Source organism: Rhinoraja longicauda, chromosome 4, assembly GCF_053455715.1.
Source record: "Rhinoraja longicauda isolate Sanriku21f chromosome 4, sRhiLon1.1, whole genome shotgun sequence".
NCBI lineage: Eukaryota > Metazoa > Chordata > Chondrichthyes > Rajiformes > Arhynchobatidae > Rhinoraja > Rhinoraja longicauda.
In genome coordinates, this window is record NC_135956.1 from 70,282,964 (window position 1) to 70,301,386 (window position 18,423).

The 18,423-nt window shown below is 48.9% G+C and overlaps 2 protein-coding genes across 2 annotated transcripts in view; both read left to right on the plus strand.

The window, feature by feature from the left end:
* LOC144593033 (desmoglein-3-like) overlaps nucleotides 1–9,057 on the plus strand; it is a 38,492-nt gene extending 29,435 nt beyond the window's left edge. The window contains exons 13-16 of the mRNA XM_078398446.1: nucleotides 1,016–1,161; nucleotides 4,816–5,130; nucleotides 7,609–8,365; nucleotides 8,747–9,057. Of these exons, the coding sequence (XP_078254572.1) occupies nucleotides 1,016–1,161; nucleotides 4,816–5,130; nucleotides 7,609–8,365; nucleotides 8,747–9,057 (1,529 nt within the window). The remainder of the gene's footprint in view (nucleotides 1–1,015; nucleotides 1,162–4,815; nucleotides 5,131–7,608; nucleotides 8,366–8,746) is intronic.
* An 8,174-nt stretch (nucleotides 9,058–17,231) lies between these two features.
* Nucleotides 17,232–18,423, plus strand: part of LOC144593035 (desmoglein-2-like) — a 39,714-nt gene continuing 38,522 nt past the window's right edge. The window contains exon 1 of the mRNA XM_078398447.1: nucleotides 17,232–17,351. Coding sequence (XP_078254573.1) covers nucleotides 17,232–17,351 — 120 coding nt within the window. The remainder of the gene's footprint in view (nucleotides 17,352–18,423) is intronic.

The window sequence follows — 18,423 nt, forward strand, 5'->3', positions numbered from 1 at the left end:
CAAAATGTTAATTCAATCACCCACAGTCCAACAATAAAAGCACTAAACAGGCACCCAAATTACCCAACCCCAAAAACCCCCCAAAACACAGTCCAACAATAGAAGCATTAAATAGGCATTCAAATCACACACCCTAAAACCCCCAAAAACACAGTCCAACAATAAAAACATCAAACAGGCACTTGAACCACCCAACCCCAAAAACACACAAAAAAGAAACATCCATCAAAGAAACATCCATCACAGTGAGTCTCCTCCAGTCCTCTCCTCACTGTGATGGAAGGCCACAATGTCTTTCCCTTCTCCCGCTGTCCTCGCCCGCAGCCAGGTTGTTGTGGTTGCAGGCCGCACCGGACGGTCCACAGCGGGCCAAGCCCAAGGCGCGTCGCGTCGCAGCCGCTCCCGCAGCCTCTGAAGACGGCCGGCTCCGCCGATGATAAGTCCGATCCGGGGCGGGCGAACACGCTGTCGCTGTCGCTGCTGCTGCCGCTGTTGCTGCACGTCGGGGCGGTCGTGGCTCCCGACATTGAAGCCCCCGCCCAGCAGAGAAATATCCCGCGGCCATCCTAGGCCGCGCCGGACGGTGAAATGTCCGCGCCCCAGGCCCCGCGATTCGGGGCGGGCGAACACGCTGCCGCTGCCGGAGCTCCCGATGTCGGCATCCACGCGGACATATGTTTGTGAGGAGGGGAAAGATTTAATAGGAACCTGAGGCATAACATTTTCTACACAGAGTGGTGGGTATATTGATCAACTGCTGGAAGAAGTAGTTGAGGCAGGTACTATCACAATATTTAAGAGACAATTGGACAGGTGGATGGATAGGACAGGTTTTTGAGGGATATGGGCCAAACGCAGGCAGGTGAGACTAGTGTAGATGGGGCATGTTGGTCGGTGTGGGCAAGTTGGGCCGAAGGACCTGTTTCCATGCTTTATGGCTATATGACTATAATTTTGTGTGATGGGTTTTACGTGTGATTAATTATCTAACCTTACACAAATTGTTTGTCCACAGTTGTTCCTCTCCTGCTGCTGTTCTGCAAGTTTGGTTCTGGAGGGTTCAGAGGTGATGGTAAAGCTCAAGAATTCATACCAGTGTCCATGGAACCAATTGGAACCGTGGACCGTGAAAATATCGAGGGTGGAGGAGAGAGAGACACGGTCTGTATTTATCAAAGTTGCTTCATCTTCATATCATGCCATTAATTCAACTATTTTTTATTGATAAACCAAAGAGTACTATAGACAATAGACAATAGACAATAGGTGCAGGAGTAGGCCATTCAGCCCTTCGAGCCAGCACCGCCATTCAATGCGATCATGGCTGATCACTCTCAATCAGTACCCCATTCCTGCCTTCTCCCCATACCCCCTCACTCCGCTATCCTTAAGAGCTCTATCCAGCTCTCTCTTGAAAGCATCCAACGAACTGGCCTCCACTGCCTTCTGAGGCAGAGAATTCCACACCTTCACCACCCTCTGACTGAAAAAGTTCTTCCTCATCTCCGTTCTAAATGGCCTACCCCTTATTCTCAAACTGTGGCCCCTTGTTCTGGACTCCCCCAACATTGGGAACATGTTATCTGCCTCTAATGTGTCCAATCCCCTAATTATCTTATATGTTTCAATAAGATCCCCCCTCATCCTTCTAAATTCCAGTGTATACAAGCCCAATCGCTCCAGCCTTTCAACATACGACAGTCCCGCCATTCCGGGAATTAACCTAGTGAACCTACGCTGCACGCCCTCCATAGCAAGAACATCCTTCCTCAAATTTGGAGACCAAAACTGCACACAGTACTCCAGGTGCGGTCTCACCAGGGCCCGGTACAACTGTAGAAGGACCTCTTTGCTCCTATACTCAACTCCTCTTGTTACGAAGGCCAACATTCCATTGGCTTTCTTCACTGCCTGCTGAACCTGCATGCTTCCTTTCATTGACTGATGCACTAGGACACCCAGATCTCGTTGAACTCCCCCTCCTCCTAACTTGACACCATTCAGATAATAATCTGCCTTTCTATTCTTACTTCCAAAGTGAATAACCTCACACTTATCTACATTAAACTGCATCTGCCATGTATCCGCCCACTCACACAACCTGTCCAAGTCACCCTGCAGCCTTATTGCATCTTCCTCACAATTCACACTACCCCCCAACTTAGTATCATCTGCAAATTTGCTAATGGTACTTTTAATCCCTTCGTCTAAGTCATTAATGTATATCGTAAATAGCTGGGGTCCCAGCACCGAACCTTGCGGTACCCCACTGGTCACTGCCTGCCATTCCGAAAGGAACCCATTTATCCCCACTCTTTGCTTTCTGTCTGTCAACCAATTTTCTATCCATGTCAGTACCCTACCCCCAATACCATGTGCCCTAATTTTGCCCACTAATCTCCTATGTGGGACCTTGTCGAAGGCTTTCTGAAAGTCGAGGTACACCACATCCACTGACTCTCCCTTGTCAATTTTCCTAGTTACATCCTCAAAAAATTCCAGTAGATTTGTCAAGCATGATTTCCCCTTCGTAAATCCATGCTGACTCGGAATGATCCCGTTACTGCTATCCAAATGCTCAGCAATTTCGTCTTTTATAATTGACTCCAGCATCTTCCCCACCACTGATGTCAGACTAACTGGTCTATAATTACCCGTTTTCTCTCTCCCTCCTTTCTTAAAAAGTGGGATAACATTTGCTATCCTCCAATCCACAGGAACTGATCCTGAATCTATAGAACATTGAAAAATGATCTCCAATGCTTCCACTATTTCTAGAGCCACCTCCTTAAGTACTCTGGGATGCAGACCATCAGGCCCTGGGGATTTATCAGCCTTCAGTCCCATCAGTCTACCCAAAACCATTTCCTGCCTAATGTGGATTTCCTTCAGTTCCTCCATCACCCTAGGTTCTCCGGCCCCTAGAACATTTGGGAGATTGTGTGTATCTTCCTCAGTGAAGACAGATCCAAAGTAACGGTTTAACTCGTCTGCCATTTCTTTGTTCCCCATAATAAATTCCCCTGCTTCTGTCTTCAAGGGACCCACATTTGCCTTGACTATTTTTTTCCTCTTCACGTACCTAAAAAAACTTTTGCTATCCTCCTTTATATTATTGGCTAGTTTACCCTCGTACCTCATCTTTTCTCCCCGTATTGCCTTTTTAGTTAACTTTTGTTGCTCTTTAAAAGAGTCCCAATCCTCTGTCTTCCCACTCTTCCTTGCTATGTTATACTTCCTCTCCTTAATTTTTATGCTGTCCCTGACTTCCCTTGTCAGCCACAGGTGTCTCTTACTCCTCTTAGAGTCTTTCCACCTCTTTGGAATAAATTGATCCTGCAACCTCTGCATTATTCCCAGGAATACCTGCCATTGCTGTTCTACCGTCTTCCCTGCTAGGGCCTCCTTCCAATCAATTTTGGCCAGCTCCCGCCTCATGCCTCTGTAATCCCCTTTGCTATACTGTAATACCGACACTTCCGATTTTCCCTTCTGCCTTACTAGTCATAATCAGTGCGTGACTGGTTTGGTTTAGACACAAAAATCATGGAGTAACTCAGCAGATCAGGCAGCATCTCTGGAGAAAAGAAATAGGTGACCTTTCGGGTTGTGACCCTTCTTCAGACATCAGGGGAGAGGAAAACTAGTGGAGTGAGAAAGTTCAGAACAAATCAGAGCCGTCACCAATGACCAAGCAAATGTGGAGCCCACAATGGTCCATTGTTGGCTGTGTAAGAGGTGATAACAAAGGGATAGAAAAAGTGAAACTAGCAGGACCACTAGAGTGGGGGAGTGATGGAGAGAGAAGGAATGCAAGGGTTACTTGAAATTAGAGAAATCAAAATCATACCACTGGGTTGTAAGCTGCCCAAGCAAAATATGAGGTGCTGTTCCTCCAATTTGTGCTGGGCCTCACTCTGACAGCAGAGGAGGCCCAGGACAGAGAGGTCAGTGTGGGAATGGGAAGGGGAGTTAAAGTGCTGAGCAACCGGGAGATCTGGTGGGTTGAGGTGGACTGAGCGGAGGTGTTCAGCGAAACAATCGCAGAGCCTGCGCTTGGTCTCACCGCTATACACGAGTCCACACCTGGAACAGTGGATACAGTAGATGAGGTTGGAGGAGCTGCAAGTGAACCTCTGCCTCATCTGAAAGGTCCTTGGATGGAGTCGTGGGGGGAGGTTAGGGACAGGTGTTGCGGTTGCAGGGGAAGGTACCCGGGGAGGGGGTGGTTTGGGTGGGATGAGTCAACCAGCAAGTTGCGGAGGGAACGGTTGCTGCGGAAAGCAGATGGGGTGGAGATGGGAAAATGTGACTCATAGTGGGATCCCGTTGGAGGTGGCGCCTTTCCACTTTATCTTCGGTTTAAACCAGCGTCTGCAGTTCCTTCCTACACATAGTTTTGTTTAGTTCAGTTTAGTTAGTTGACCTCGTTTTCCACTCCATAGAGTTATAGATCTGTGCCACACGGACCTGTATAACATTGCCACAGCCGGCTGTGGAGGCCAACTCAATGGGTATTTTTAAATTGGAGAAGGCTGGAGAATGGGGTTGAGAGGGACAGATAGATTAGCCATGATTGAATGATGGAGTAGACGCAATGGGCTATAATTGGCCTAATTTGTTCCTATGACTTATTAACTTAAAGCGCTGGTGTAACTCAGTGGGTTAGGCACTTTCTCCAGAGAATGTGGATAGGTGACGCTTGGGTTCGGGACTTTTCTTCAGATAGCGGGTTTGTGTCCGTAACAAACCAGAACTGGGAGTTGTGTGCAGGAACACGGGCAGTCACTGATGAGTATTCTCCCTCCCATGCAGAAGATGCCTCTGCTTCCGATAAACACGCCCGGCGGGGCGAGAACGTATATAAGCGAGGTCGATGGATTCAAGGGAAGACCCGGTTACATGACGCAAAATCCGGTTGGTTCATCAAACATAACCAACAAGGTTATTAACATTGCCGGCTATGGGATGTCCACGATGAACCCCTCAATATTTAGTGGAGGCAGAAGAAATAGTCGACGCCTTTCCAATATGGAGCCGAACATGAACATGTATGTATCGGAGAATGACAAATTTGGAACAGTGTCAGGAGATGGCCTTATAGGCTACATGGACTCATACATCGATGAGGTAGGTTGGAACTCGTTGTAGTAAACCCTCGTTAATACAAACCTCTTTATAATGGATTTGGTTACAGTGTGCTGTCGTTAAGAACATAGGCTGCTAGTTACATTGTCAAGGCTATTGACCATTGACAAGGCATTGAAATCATTGACAAGCAATCTTTTCGTTTCTCACTTAACTCTATTAAGTGAGAATCGGCGCGGTGGCGCAGCGGTAGAGTTGCTGCCTCACAGCGAATGCAGCGCCGGAGACTCAGGTTCGATCCTGACTACGGGCGCCGTCTGTACGGAGTTTGTACGTTCTCCACGTGACCTGCGTGGGTTTTCTCCGAGATCTTCGGTTTCGTCCCACACTCCAAAGACGTACAGGTATGTAGGTTAATTGACTGGGTAAATGTAAAAATTGTCCCTAGTGGGTGTAGGACAGTGTCAATGTGCGGGGATCGCTGGGCGGCGCGGACTCGGTGGGCCGAAGGGCCTGTTTCCGCGCTGTATCTCTAAATCTAAATCTATTAAACAATGTAACAATGAGCCTTTAGAACGTAGAACAGTACCGCACAGGAACAGGCCCTTCATTTAATTTCTGTTTAGTTTATTGTCACTGTGTGTCGGTTCATCATCCCACAATGACCATGCTGAACATGATGCCAAGTTAAAGTGAACTCCTGCCTGCATGTCATCCATATCCCTCCATTCCCAGCAAACCATGTGCCTGTCTAAAATCCTCTTAAATGCGACTCTTATCTGCTACCACCACCACCCCTGGTAGGCGTTCCAGACACCCACCACCCTCTGTGTAAAAGAAATTGTCCCGCACATCTCCTGTAAACTTTGCTGCTTTCACCTTAAAGCTATGTCCTCTAGTCTTTGACATTTCCATCCTGACAAATAAAAAGGTTCTGACTGCCTCTCATTATTTCATTTACTTATATCAGGTCTCCCACAACCTCCAACACCACAGGGAAAACAATCCAAGTCTGTCCAACCTCTCCCAGTAGCTAAAACCCTCAAATCAAGGCAGCATTCTGGTAAACCTCCTCCACACCCTCTCCAAAGTCTCCACAACCTTCCTGTAATGGAGGCGGCCAGAACTGCACGCAATGTTCCAAATGCGGCCTGACCAAAGTCCTATAGAGCTGCATCATGACTTCCTGACTCTTATACTCAATACCTGAGTTGATGATTAGTGATTGAGAAACGTTCATTATGAAAAGTGTTTAATTTTTAAGTGCCTTCTTAACTTGTTGCTCTCAACAACCAGCTCAAGGGATGATTCTCGCCTTGAGAATTGCTTCCTGAACATCGCCTATGAGTCAGAAGGGTGTGTCTTTAATTCCCATTGTAGAGATTGAACACGTAAATGGTGACAGGTTCCTCAGTGTTGTATTACTGGTGTGTGTACAGTAGGAGGTGCCGTTGTGCAGGTGAGACTAACCCTGGAAGGATTTTAGTTGAGTTTAGAGATACAGCATGGAAACAGACCCTTCGGTCCGCCGAGTCCACGCCGACCATCGATCACCCTGTTCACACTAGCTCTGTGTTATCCCACTTTCCCGTCCACTCCTTACGCACTAGGGTCAATTCAATTTTAGCGGCCAATTAACCACAAACCTTTTGGGATGCAGGAGGAAACGGGAACACCCGAAACCCACACAGTCACAGGGAGAGCACGCAAACTCCACACAAAGACTGCAGCCGAGGTCAGGATCGAACCCAGGCCTAAGGCAGTCAGAGGCAGCGGCTCTACCAGCTGCACCAATGTGCTGCCAATTTATATCACTACAGTAATAATGTAGAAACAAGGAACAGCAGACTCTTGTTTTACACAAAAAGACGTAAGGTGCTGGAGTAACAAGGGCGGCACGGTGGAGCAGTGGTAGAGCTGCTGGGGCTACTGAGCAGGAGACACAGGTTTGATCCTATGGGTGCTGTCTGTACAGAGTTTGTACGTTCTCCCCATCACCTGTGTGGGTGTTCCTCGGGTGCTCCGGTTTCCTCCCACACTCCAAAGACATACAGGTTTGGTAAGATTGTAAATTGTCCCTCGTGTGTGTCGGATGGTGTTAGTGCACGGGGATCACTGGTCGGTGCGGACTCAGTGGGCCGAAGCACCTGTTTCCACGCTGGATCTCTAAACTCAATTAAACTAAACTAAATCTCAGCGGGTCAGGCAGCATCTCTGGAGAACATAGGTGACGTTTCGGTTTGGGACCCTTCTTCAGACTCGAAACATCACCGATCCATATTCTCCAGAAATGCCGCCTGATTCGCTGAGTTACTCCAGTACTTGGTGTTGTTCCACAATTAGTGCTTTTCGATCTAAACTAAAATTAAAAAACTGTCTGTTCAACCTCTACAACGGTGGAAGAGGCACTGAGAACTGCCTGGTGAAGTCCGCCTGCCAATGATTACCTTCTATTTAACGTGCAAATGTATTTTCTGTTGTAAGATGTTACAAAGGTGATTTTGTTTTCCTTTTTTCTAGAAAGTACACGCACATAGTTTACAAGAGCAATCTGGTCCCACTCGAGACACTCTGCTGGTGTATAATTACGAGGGAGAGGGGTCGCTGGCCGGATCAATCGAAAGCTGTGACATCATCGAGGACAGATTGCAGACCGGGGACTCCTACCTGAATGATCTCGACCTGAAGTTCAAGACTCTGGCCGATATCTGCGTTGGTAAAGAGGAGAACGAAGAGGTGACGGTAGCCCTGAATGCTTCAGTGCAGCAAGAAGTTGTGATGAAGCAGGAGTTTGCGAGGAGGCAAGAATTTGTGCAGAAGCAAGAGCTTGTGAATCAGTCCTTGCCTCCCATCTCTGGAGGAATGCAAGGAATGACCATCATTCCTGACTCAACCCTAATGCGGAAGAATTATGTGGTGACCACCACTATCAACCCAGTGGTGGAAATGGTGACCAACCAAGGTTTTGACCACCAAAACGTTGTCGCCACCAATCTAGTTAATACCATCCCAAGGAGGGTCGGTGTGAATGAGGATGCTTCTGCAGCCCACCAAAACGTGGTGGTGACCAAGATGGTTAACCCTGGCAGCGGAGGGATCTCAGAAATGTTCATGGACCCATCAATTGGCTATCAAAATGTCGTCATGACCGAACAATACAGCACCAGTCCCAGGGGTGGTCAAGGAATGGTCTTCAATCCCGCCATGGCCCACCAAAACACCGTGATGACCAAAATGGTTGATGGCGGCTCAGCGGGGATGTACGGGATGGCGGTTGGTCCCGCCATGGCCCACCAAAACACCGTGATGACCAAAATGGTTGACGGCGGCTCAGCGGGGATGTACGGGATGGCGGTTGGTCCCGCCATGGCCCACCAAAACACCGTGATGACCAAAATGGTTGACGGCGGCTCAGCGGGGATGTACGGGATGGCGGTTGGTCCCGCCATGACCCACCAAAACACCGTGATGACCAAAATGGTTGACGGCGGCTCAGCGGGGATGTACGGGATGGCGGTTGGTCCCGCCATGACCCACCAAAACACCGTGATGACCAAAATGGTTGACGGCGGCTCAGCGGGGATGTACGGGATGGCGGTTGGTCCCGCCATGACCCACCAAAACACCGTGATGACCAAAATGGTTGACGGCGGCTCAGGGGGGATGGTGTTTGGTGCGCCAGGGCACATGGCGGAGAAGAACGTGATGCTGACCAGGTCGGTCCACGCGGGAGAGTCCCAGCACGCGGCGGGCATCGTGCCCTTCGACCACCCCCCCGCCATCCACAAGAACGTCACGCTGACCAGGACGGTTCACTCCGGCCTGGCAACGCAGCAGAACGGCACCTCTCCCAACATGGCGGCCATGCAGAAGGCCAGAGTCTCCCATGGGTCTGTCACGTCCCCTGACAACAGCCTGGTCAGCTCCGTCACCAAAGTCACCAAAGTCTCACAGCGGATGCACGAGTAACCGGCTCCCCACCTCCATGTGTGGCACACCTCCATCTAAAAAAAAGCATCTGGGGGGAGTGAGGGGGGGGGGGGGGTTGAATTTATCAGTGTACTTTTCCATCCACATGTGCATCTCTCAAGAGTCAAGTCTAATTGTCATACGTACCAAAAACGGAACAATGAAATCCTTACTTGCGGCAGCGTAACTGGCTTGTAAATACCCATAACACAAAAATAAAAGTCCAAAAACTAAAAAAGAAAACAATATTAGTTCAAAACAAAAGGCCAACGTCCCTAGTGCAAACCAAGACAGTTCTTGGCCCGAAGTTTAGTTGGTGTTGTGTAGTGTTCAAGAGCCTGGTGGTTGTAGGGAAGACATTGCTCCTGAACCTGGACGTTACAGTTCTCAGGCCCCTGTACCTTCTTCCCGATGACAGGAGTGAAATGAGAGCATGGCCAGGGTGGTGTGGGTCTCTGATGATGCTGGCTGCCTTTCTGAGGCAGCAACTCCTGTAGATCCCGTCGATGGTGGGGAGGTCAGTACCCGTGATGGACCGGGCATTGTCCACCACTCTCTATAATCTCCCATGTTCCTAGTTTGAGGCACACCTCTGCCAATAACTGCACTGTTTTCCCAAAGGTGAAATTTATTTAAAAATTCAAATATCAGTTAAAGGAACCAATTTGGAATAATATTTTACATCAACGCAAAATTTCTTTAGAAGCCAAAGAAGTTATTAGAAGTGCAAAATAAAATAAGATGCTTTTTTTTAGATTTAGAGATACAGCGCGGAAACAGGCCCTTCGGCCCACCGAGTCCGCGCCGCCCAGCGATCCCCGCACACATTAACACTATCCTACACACACTAGGGACAATTTTTACATTTACCCAGTCAATTAACCTACATACCTGTACGTCTTTGGAGTGCGGGAGGAAACCGAAGATCTCGGAGAAAACCCACGCAGGTCACGGGGAGAACGTACAAACTCCGTACAGACGGCGCCCGTAGTCAGGATCGAACCTGAGTCTCCGGCGCTGCATTCGCTGTAAGGCAGCAACTCTACCGCTACGCCCACGGCATGCATCATATCTGAAAGTATGAAATAAGAAGAGGGAAGCGTTGGAACTGCCGAACCGGCTGTTTAAAAATGACGTGAGAATCCTTCCCAAGAATGGTTAATAAAAAGGTCAGCATGGCGATGATGGGCCAAAGGTAGTGATCTGTTTCTCAGATGTATAACTCCATTACTCTGTAACTTGCAGTTCAGCTGAAACTTGACTCTTCTCTTCTGCACCTGGATGGTACTTTTTGTGCGCAGTTGAAATCTATCGCGGCCATCTCTGGCTAGATTACAATTCTCAAAGCATTTTGCTTCCTTTGTCTCTCAAGTTGAGAACCAGAGTCGCAAGAACTATAATCTCCTGGGGACAAAGATTTGCCGCCTGTTTGTGTCATCCCCATAATTTGGAAAAGGATGAAACCAAGACGAGCCCACTGCCTTCAATATATCGTGTTGCTACAAATTATGTTCCTTCCAAATGAAACGCAGCGCTGTGGATTTACATTATAACAAGACATTGCCGCTTATGTTTAAACTTGGTGTCTTCTCATCACTGCCGGAAAAATGTTTATGCAGTGACTGATGAGGAAATGATTAAAGCTTCTTTTCCCAACATTAAGGAAGGAACGAGAGGGAGACAAATTAATTGGACTGTTGGCACAAATGATGGGGCCGCGTAGTTTATTCGGTATTATCGCTTGCATTTTGTGAGAAGCAAATTGAATGACATGGATTAGGTAAGTGGGGAGTTAATAAAAAGCTGTTACCCAAGGGGTGCGATGGAGTTCCAGAACCCCACTGCCTTAAAAGGCTCAAGGTTAGAAGGCAGCACGGTGGCGCAGCGATAGAGTTGCTGCCTTACAGCGCCAGAGACTCTGGTTCGATCCTGATTCCAGGTGCTGTCTGTACAGTGTGTACATTCTCCCTGTGACCGCGTGGGTTTTCTCCGGGTGCCCCAGTTTCCTCCCACATTCCAAAGACGTACAGATATATAGGTTGATTGGCTTCAGTTTAAATTGTAAGTTGTCCCTTGTGTGTAGGACAGTGCTGGTCGGTGCAGACTCGGTGGGCGAAGGGCCTGTTTCTGTGCTGTTCCTCTAAACTCTAAAAGGGGTGTGGTGGTAGAAATCTTTGTCGCACCTGGAAGAGCACTTAATATGTTTTATCCTAGTTAGCTATGGCCAGGGTGCTGGTATATGGAACTAATTGCAAGAATGCACTTTCATACAGCAACAAGCTTCTCCCATTAACGGGAAGGAAGCGGAGGCTTTGGAGAGGGTGCAGAGAAGGTTTACCGGAATACTGCCGGAGGTTGAGAGGAGACCTGATAGAAGTACATAAAATTAGGAAAGGCATAGATAGGGTACAGTCAGAAAAGTTTTCCCCAGGTTGGAAGTATCAAATACCGGACGGCATAGTGGGGCGGCGCAGCGGTAGAGTTGTTGCCTTACAGCGCCAGAGACCCGAGTTCGATCCTGACTATGGGTGCTGTCTGTGCAGAGTTTGCACATTCTCCCTGTGACCGCGCGGGTTTTCTCCAGTTGCTCCGGTTTCCTCTCACACTCCAAAGATGTACATTTGTAGATTAATTGTCTTCTGTAAATTATCCCTCGTGTGTAGGATAGAACTAGTGAATGGGTGATCACGGGTCGGCACGGACTCGGTGAGCCAAAGGGCCTTTTTACCACGCTGTATCTCTAAAAGTCTAAGTCATAGATTTACGGTGAGAAGGGCAAAGAAGATGTATGGATTTTTTTTACACAGAGGGTGGCGGGTGCCCAGAACGCTGGTGGTGGAGGCAGATACGATTGGGGCGTCTAAGAGGCTTTTGGATAGGCACATGAATATGCAGGAAGTGGAGGGATATGGATTATGTGTAGGTAGATAAGTTTGTTTTGTTATCATGTTCGGCACATACATTGTGGGCCGAAGGGCCTGTTACTGTACTGTTTGTTCTATGTTCTATGTGATTCTATAATGGAAAAACTAGCACTTATTCAAAATAAGCTGAGTAATGGTCATCATTTAATAAATCGACAATTTAAACAAACGCTGGTTATATTTTCCAAAAAAATGTACAGATATGGCACCAAAATATTGATTTGTTGATAATGCACAGATTTATGTTTTACTTTCTTTGTATGTAACTGATTCTCCACAAAATATCGCAAGCAATTAGAATGGGGGTCGGACATTGGAGCTACGGTGCATGTTAGACATATATCCTTATAGTTGCAGCTTTTAATCTACATACTGTAACTATCTCAGACTAAAGGAAATCAAGAACAGAAATGTAGTGGAAATGTGTAGTGGGTCAGGCAGCATCTATTGAGCTAATGTTTCATGTTGAAGATGCAGCATTAGAACTGGGTTAATGTGGAAGTCCAACAATGTCTTAACTTTATGGGAAAGGGGGAAAGTGGAGCGGACAAATGGGGGGGGGGGGGAGACAAGGAACTGCAGGTGCTGGTTTACAAAGAAAGGCACAGATTGGTGCCACTCAGCAGGTCAGGCAACAACTTTGGAGAATATGGATAGGTGAAGTTTACAGTCGGGACCCTTGTTCAGAGTGATCAATCTGACCCTTCCACGTTCTCCAGAGTTGCTGCCTGACCCGCTGAGTTACTCCGACACTTTTTTTGCCTTTTTTTGTTTAGAAGCGGGTGTCTGGCAGAGGTTTTTTAAAAAAAAACCAAGGCGGCACAGTGACAGAGTTTTATTCACAAAATGCTGGAGTTACTCAGCAGGTCAGGCAGCATCTCGGGAGAGAAGGAATGGGTGACGTTTCGGGTCGAGACCCTTCTTCAGACTGAACTTAGGTGACAGAGTTGCTGCCTTCCAGCGCCAGAGTCTGGAGTTCGATCCTGTCTCCGGGTGCTGTCTGTGTGGAGTTTGTCTGGTTCTCCAGGTGACTGTATCGGGTTGATTGATCTGTCCGCTCAATTGTGATCACGTTGTAACATAGTGGTTCGGTTTACGCTGAAATAGTTGTATATTTTGATGTAACTGCCTGGTGATGTCCTCATGATATTCTGAAGAATTTATATTTTCATGCAAAAGATTTAATAAAAAATAAACTTTTCAAAACATAATCACAGAGTTGTGGTATTTATCTGCATGTTTCAGTGCGGAACATCGGAGTGGGTCAATCAATACCGCGGCAGAGTTGGTGCCTCAGTGCCAGAGACCTCCCTGTTTACATCTTCCCTTCCAATCATCAACCTGCTCTCCTCCTTTTATCCTCCCTCCCCCCTTCCACCTTTCTTCACTCCATCCCTCTCTTTCTCTTTCTCCCTCCCCTTTTCGTCCCCCCCCCCTCCTTCCCTCCCCCCTCTTTCCCTTTCCCCCTTCTCCACCCCACCCTGCTCCACCCCCCTTCCCTCCCTCTTCTATCTTTCCTCCCTCCCTCTTCCCCCTCCTCTTCCCCCTCCTTTCCCCCCCCCCTCCTCCCCCCCTCTCCCCCTCTCCTCTCTCCCCTCTGCTCCCTCCCCTTCCCCGCTCCCTCCCCCTCTCTCCCCCTCCCCCTCTCTCCCCCTCCCCTCTCTCCCCCTCCCCTCCCCTCTCTCCCCCTCCCCTCCCCTCTCTCCCCCTCCTTTCTCCCCCCCTCCTTTCTCCCCCCCTCCTTTCTCCCCCCTCCTTTCTCCCCCCCTCCTTTCTCCCCCCCTCCCTTCTCCCCCTCCATTCTCCCCCCTCCATTCTCCCCCTCCCTTCTCCCCCCTCCATTCTCCCCCCTCCTTTCTCCCCCTCTCCTCCTCTCCTCTCCCCCTCTCCTCTCCCCTCTCCTTCTCCCCGCTCCATTCTCCCCCCTCTCCTCTCCCCCTCTCCTTCTCCCCCCTCTCCATTCTCCCCCCCTCTCCATTCTCCCCCCCTCTCCATTCTCCCCCCCTCTCCTTTCTCCCCCCCTCCTCTCCTCTCCCCCCTCTCCTCTCCCCCCTCCATTCTCCCCCCCCCTCCTTTCTCTCCCCCCCCCTTTCTCTCCCCCCCCCCCCTTCTCCCCGCACCTTTCTCCCCCCCTCCTCTCTCTCATTCCTCTATCACTTTCCTCTCTCCCTGCCTTCCTATCCACCCCCGCGCCCCGCCTCCGGTGACTCACCGGGCGGTGCCTCTCGCAGGTGACTCACCGGGCGGTGCCTCTCGCAGGTGAGACTCGCTCCCGCAGAGTCGGAGCGACGCACACAGGAGCAAAGAGCAGAGACCAGGAACCAGACACCAGGGAGCAGAGACAATGCTGGGGACACCCTGGTCGAGACGGGCAGCTCTGGCCAGCCTGACCCTCCTGCTGGTGAGTGCAAATGTATCCAAAAGTTTGTTCGAATTATCTCAACTTTTTACTATTTTAACCTGTTCTTCAACCCTGCTAAACAGTGCCCCCAAACCCAAACTAAACCTTCCCTCCCTCCCCCCCACACCTCCTCTCCCCCCCCCCCCCCCCCCCCCCCGTCAGATGTCGTGAGTCCTATGTTTAATTGTCAAACCTACCAGCCATGGAAGATTTCCTTAAATACAGGAGAGGTGCCAGAAGACTGGAGGGTGGCAAATGTTGTGCCATTTTCAGGGAAAATGCTGGGAACTATAGACCGGTGAGCTGAACATCTGTAGTTTGAAAGTTACTAGAGAGTATTGTGAGGTATTGGATGTACAGGCATTTGGACGGGCAAGGGCTGATTAGGGACGGTCAGCATGGGTTTGTACGTGGGAGGTCGTGTCTCACAAATCTGATTGAGTTTTTTGAAGATGTGACCAAAAAGGTTGATGAGGGCAGAGCTGTAGATGTTGTGTACATGGATTTCAGTAAGGCATTCGACAAGGTTCCATATGGTAGGCTGCTCTGGAAGGTTCGATCCCATGGATCCACGGAGAGATAGCTGAATGGGTAGCAATTTGGCTCCGTGGAAAGCAGCAGAGGGTGATGGTGGAAGGTTGCTTCTCTGACTGGACTAGTGGTGTGCCTCAGGGTTCGCTGCTGGGCCCGTTTCTGTTTATGATCTACATCAGGAGTTGAGTATAGGAGCAAAGAGGTAAGGAGTTGAGTATAGGAGCAAAGAGGTCCTTCTGTAGCTGTACAGGGCCCTAGTGAGACCGCACATGGAGTACTGTGTGCAGTTTTGGTCTCCAAATTTGAGAAAGGATATTCTTGCTATTGAGGGCAGGAAACGTGTTCCCAATGTTGGGGGGAGTCCAGAACAAGGGGCCACCGTTTAAGAATAAGGGATAGGCCATTTAGAACTGAGATGAGGAAAAACTTTTTCAGTCAGAGAGTTGTAAATCTGTGGAATTCTCTGCCTCAGAAGGCAGTGGAGGCCAATTCTTTGAATGCATTCAAGAGAGAGCTAGATAGAGCTCTTAAGGATAGCGGAGTCAGGGGGTATGGGGAGAAGGTAGGAACGGGGTACTGATTGAGAATGATCAGCCATGATCACATTGAATGGCGGTGCTGGCTCGAAGGGTCGAATGGCCTCCTCCTGCACCTATTGTCTATTGTCTATTGAAATGTGAGGTGTTGCATTTTGGGATGGGGTAACTTTTTCACATGAAGAGTGGTGGTGTATGGAACAAGCTGCCAGATGAGGTAGTTGAGGCTGGGACTATCCCAACATTTAAGAAACAGTTAGACAGATACATGGATAGGACAGGGTTGGAGGGATATGGGCCCAGTGCAGGTAGGTGGGACTAGTGTAGCTGGGACATGTTGGCCGGTGTGGGCAAGTTGGGCCGACGGGCCTGTTTCCACACTGTATCACTCTCTATTTAAAGCCCATTCCTGTAATAATACACAAATTATTTACAAAATGCAGGAGAAACTCAGCAAGTCAGGCAGCATCTCTGGAGCAAAGGAAATGATGGTGTTTCAGGTCGAGACCCTTCTTCAGGGTCTATTCCTTTTTGCCAGTGACACTGCCTGACCCGCTGAGTTTCTCCAGCATTTTGTGTCTATGGTGTAAACGAGCATTTGTAGTTCCTTCCTACACAAATTAGTTACGTTCAGTTTAGAGACACAACATGGAAACAGGTCCTTCAGCCCACCGAGTCTACACCGGCCATAGATCACCCGTTCACGCTAGTTCCATGTTATCCCACTTTCTCATCCACTCCCTATACAGTAGGGACAATTTACAGAGAGAGCTGATTAATCTGCAAACCCGCACGTCTTTGGGATTTGGGAGGAAACTGGAGCATCCGGAGGAAACGCTTGCAGTCACAGGGAGAACGTGGGCATTCAAGTTGCTGAACCAGGCTGTGATGCGACCAGTCAATGTGCTCTCTACTACACACCTGTAGAGATTCAGTAGAGTGTTTGCAACAGACCGACACCTCGTCGATCTTATGATGGTTGCAAAATAAGAAGCATCATTCTGTGCTATGTGCAAGTTGGACCACCGAGTCCACACCGGCCACCAATCACCCGTTCACACAAGTTCTACGTTATCCCACTTTCTCATCCACTCCCTGCACACCAGGGGCAATTTACAGATGGACAATTAACCTACCCCCAATGAAAGAGCGATGACCTTGCAAGACCCAATACCCAGTGGTTAGGGTTAGAATCAGACAGCACGGAAACAGCCCCTACAGCCCAAATCATCCACGCCGACCAAGATGTCCCATCTACACTAATCCCACCTGCCCATGTTTGGCCCACATCCCTCTAAACCTTTCAGCTTAGTTTAGAGATGCAGCATGGAGATGGGTCTTTCGGCCCACCAAGTTCACGCTGACCAATGATCAGCCATACAATAGCAATATCCTACACACTGAGGGGGGCAATTTACAGAAGCCAACTGACTTACTAACCCGCACGTCTTCGGGACGTGGGTGGAAACCGGGGCACCTGGAGGACAGCCACGCGGTCACATGGAGAACGTGCAAACTCCGCACACCAGCAGCACCCGAGGTCAGGAGCAAACCCGGGTCTCTGGCGCTGGGAGGCAGCTGCTCTACCCACTGCGCCTCGGTGAGGAGTGTGGGAATGGTTACAGACAGTGAGATGATGATGGAGCAGGTGGAGAGAAGGCAGGAACGGGGTACTGATTGAGAATGATCAGCCATGATCACATTGAATGGCGGTGCTGGCTCGAAGGGCCGAATGGTCTCCTCCTGCATCTATTGTCTATTGAGAGAGGGTGGTGAAGGATGAGTGTCCAAAATCTGATAAAACCAGACGATCAGATAAAAGCAAACAAACGAGGAGCCAGAAATATAACCAAACATTTCCTTGAAACACCTCCAGTGATTTATGAGCAGCCATGCCTCGTATGTCATTGAACTGATATTGTGGCTTTGTGCTGGCAGCCCAAAAGGTGATGAACACTAATCTGTCAGCCTCTGACATATTTGTGTAGGAAGGAACTGCAGGTGCTGATTTACACCAAAGATAGACACAAAGTGCTGGAGTAACTCAGTGGGTCAGGCAGCATCTCTGGAGAAAAGGAATAGCTGACGTTTCCAGTCGAGACCATCATCAGACCAATGGTCTGAACAGATCTGATGAAGGGTCTTGACCCGAAAGGGCACCTATCCCTTTTCTCCAGAGATGCTGCCTGACCCACTGAGTTATTCCAGCACTTTGTGTCCACATTAGTTTAGTTTATTGTCCCGTGTATCGAGGTACAGTGAAAAGCTTTTGTTGGTATCCGGTCAGCGGAAAGACAATATATGATTACAATCAAGGCATCCACTGTGTACATATACAGTTATAATGGGAATAAGGTTTTTTGCGAGATAAAGTCCAGTTAAGTCTGATTAATGATAGTCCGAGGGTCTCCAATGAGGTCGATAGTAGCTCAGGACCGCTCTCTAGCTATAGACAATCGGTGCAGGAGTAGGCCATTCAGCCCTTCGAGCCAGCACTGCCATTCACTGTGATCATGGCTAATCATCCACAATCAGTATCCTGTTCCTGCCTTCTCCCCATATCCCTTGACTCTGCTATCATTAAGAGCTCTATCTAACTCTCTCTTGAAAGCATCCATGGAATTGGCCTCCACTGCCTTCTGAGGCAGAGAGTTCCACAGCTTCACAACTCTGGGTGAAAGGGTTTTTCCTCATCTCCGTTCTAAATGGCCTACCCCTTATTCTTAAACTGTGGCACCTGGTTCGGGACTCCGCCAACATCGGGAACATGTTTCCTGCCTCTAGCGTGTCCAATCCCTTAATAACCATATCTGTTTCAACAAGATCCCTTCTCATCCTTCTAAATTCTAGAGTATACAAGCCCAGTAGCTCCAGTCTTTCAACATGACAAGAACAGGAAAGCAGACTATTATCTGAATGGTGGCCGATTAGGAGAAGGGGAGATGCAACGAGACCTGGGTGTCGTGGTACA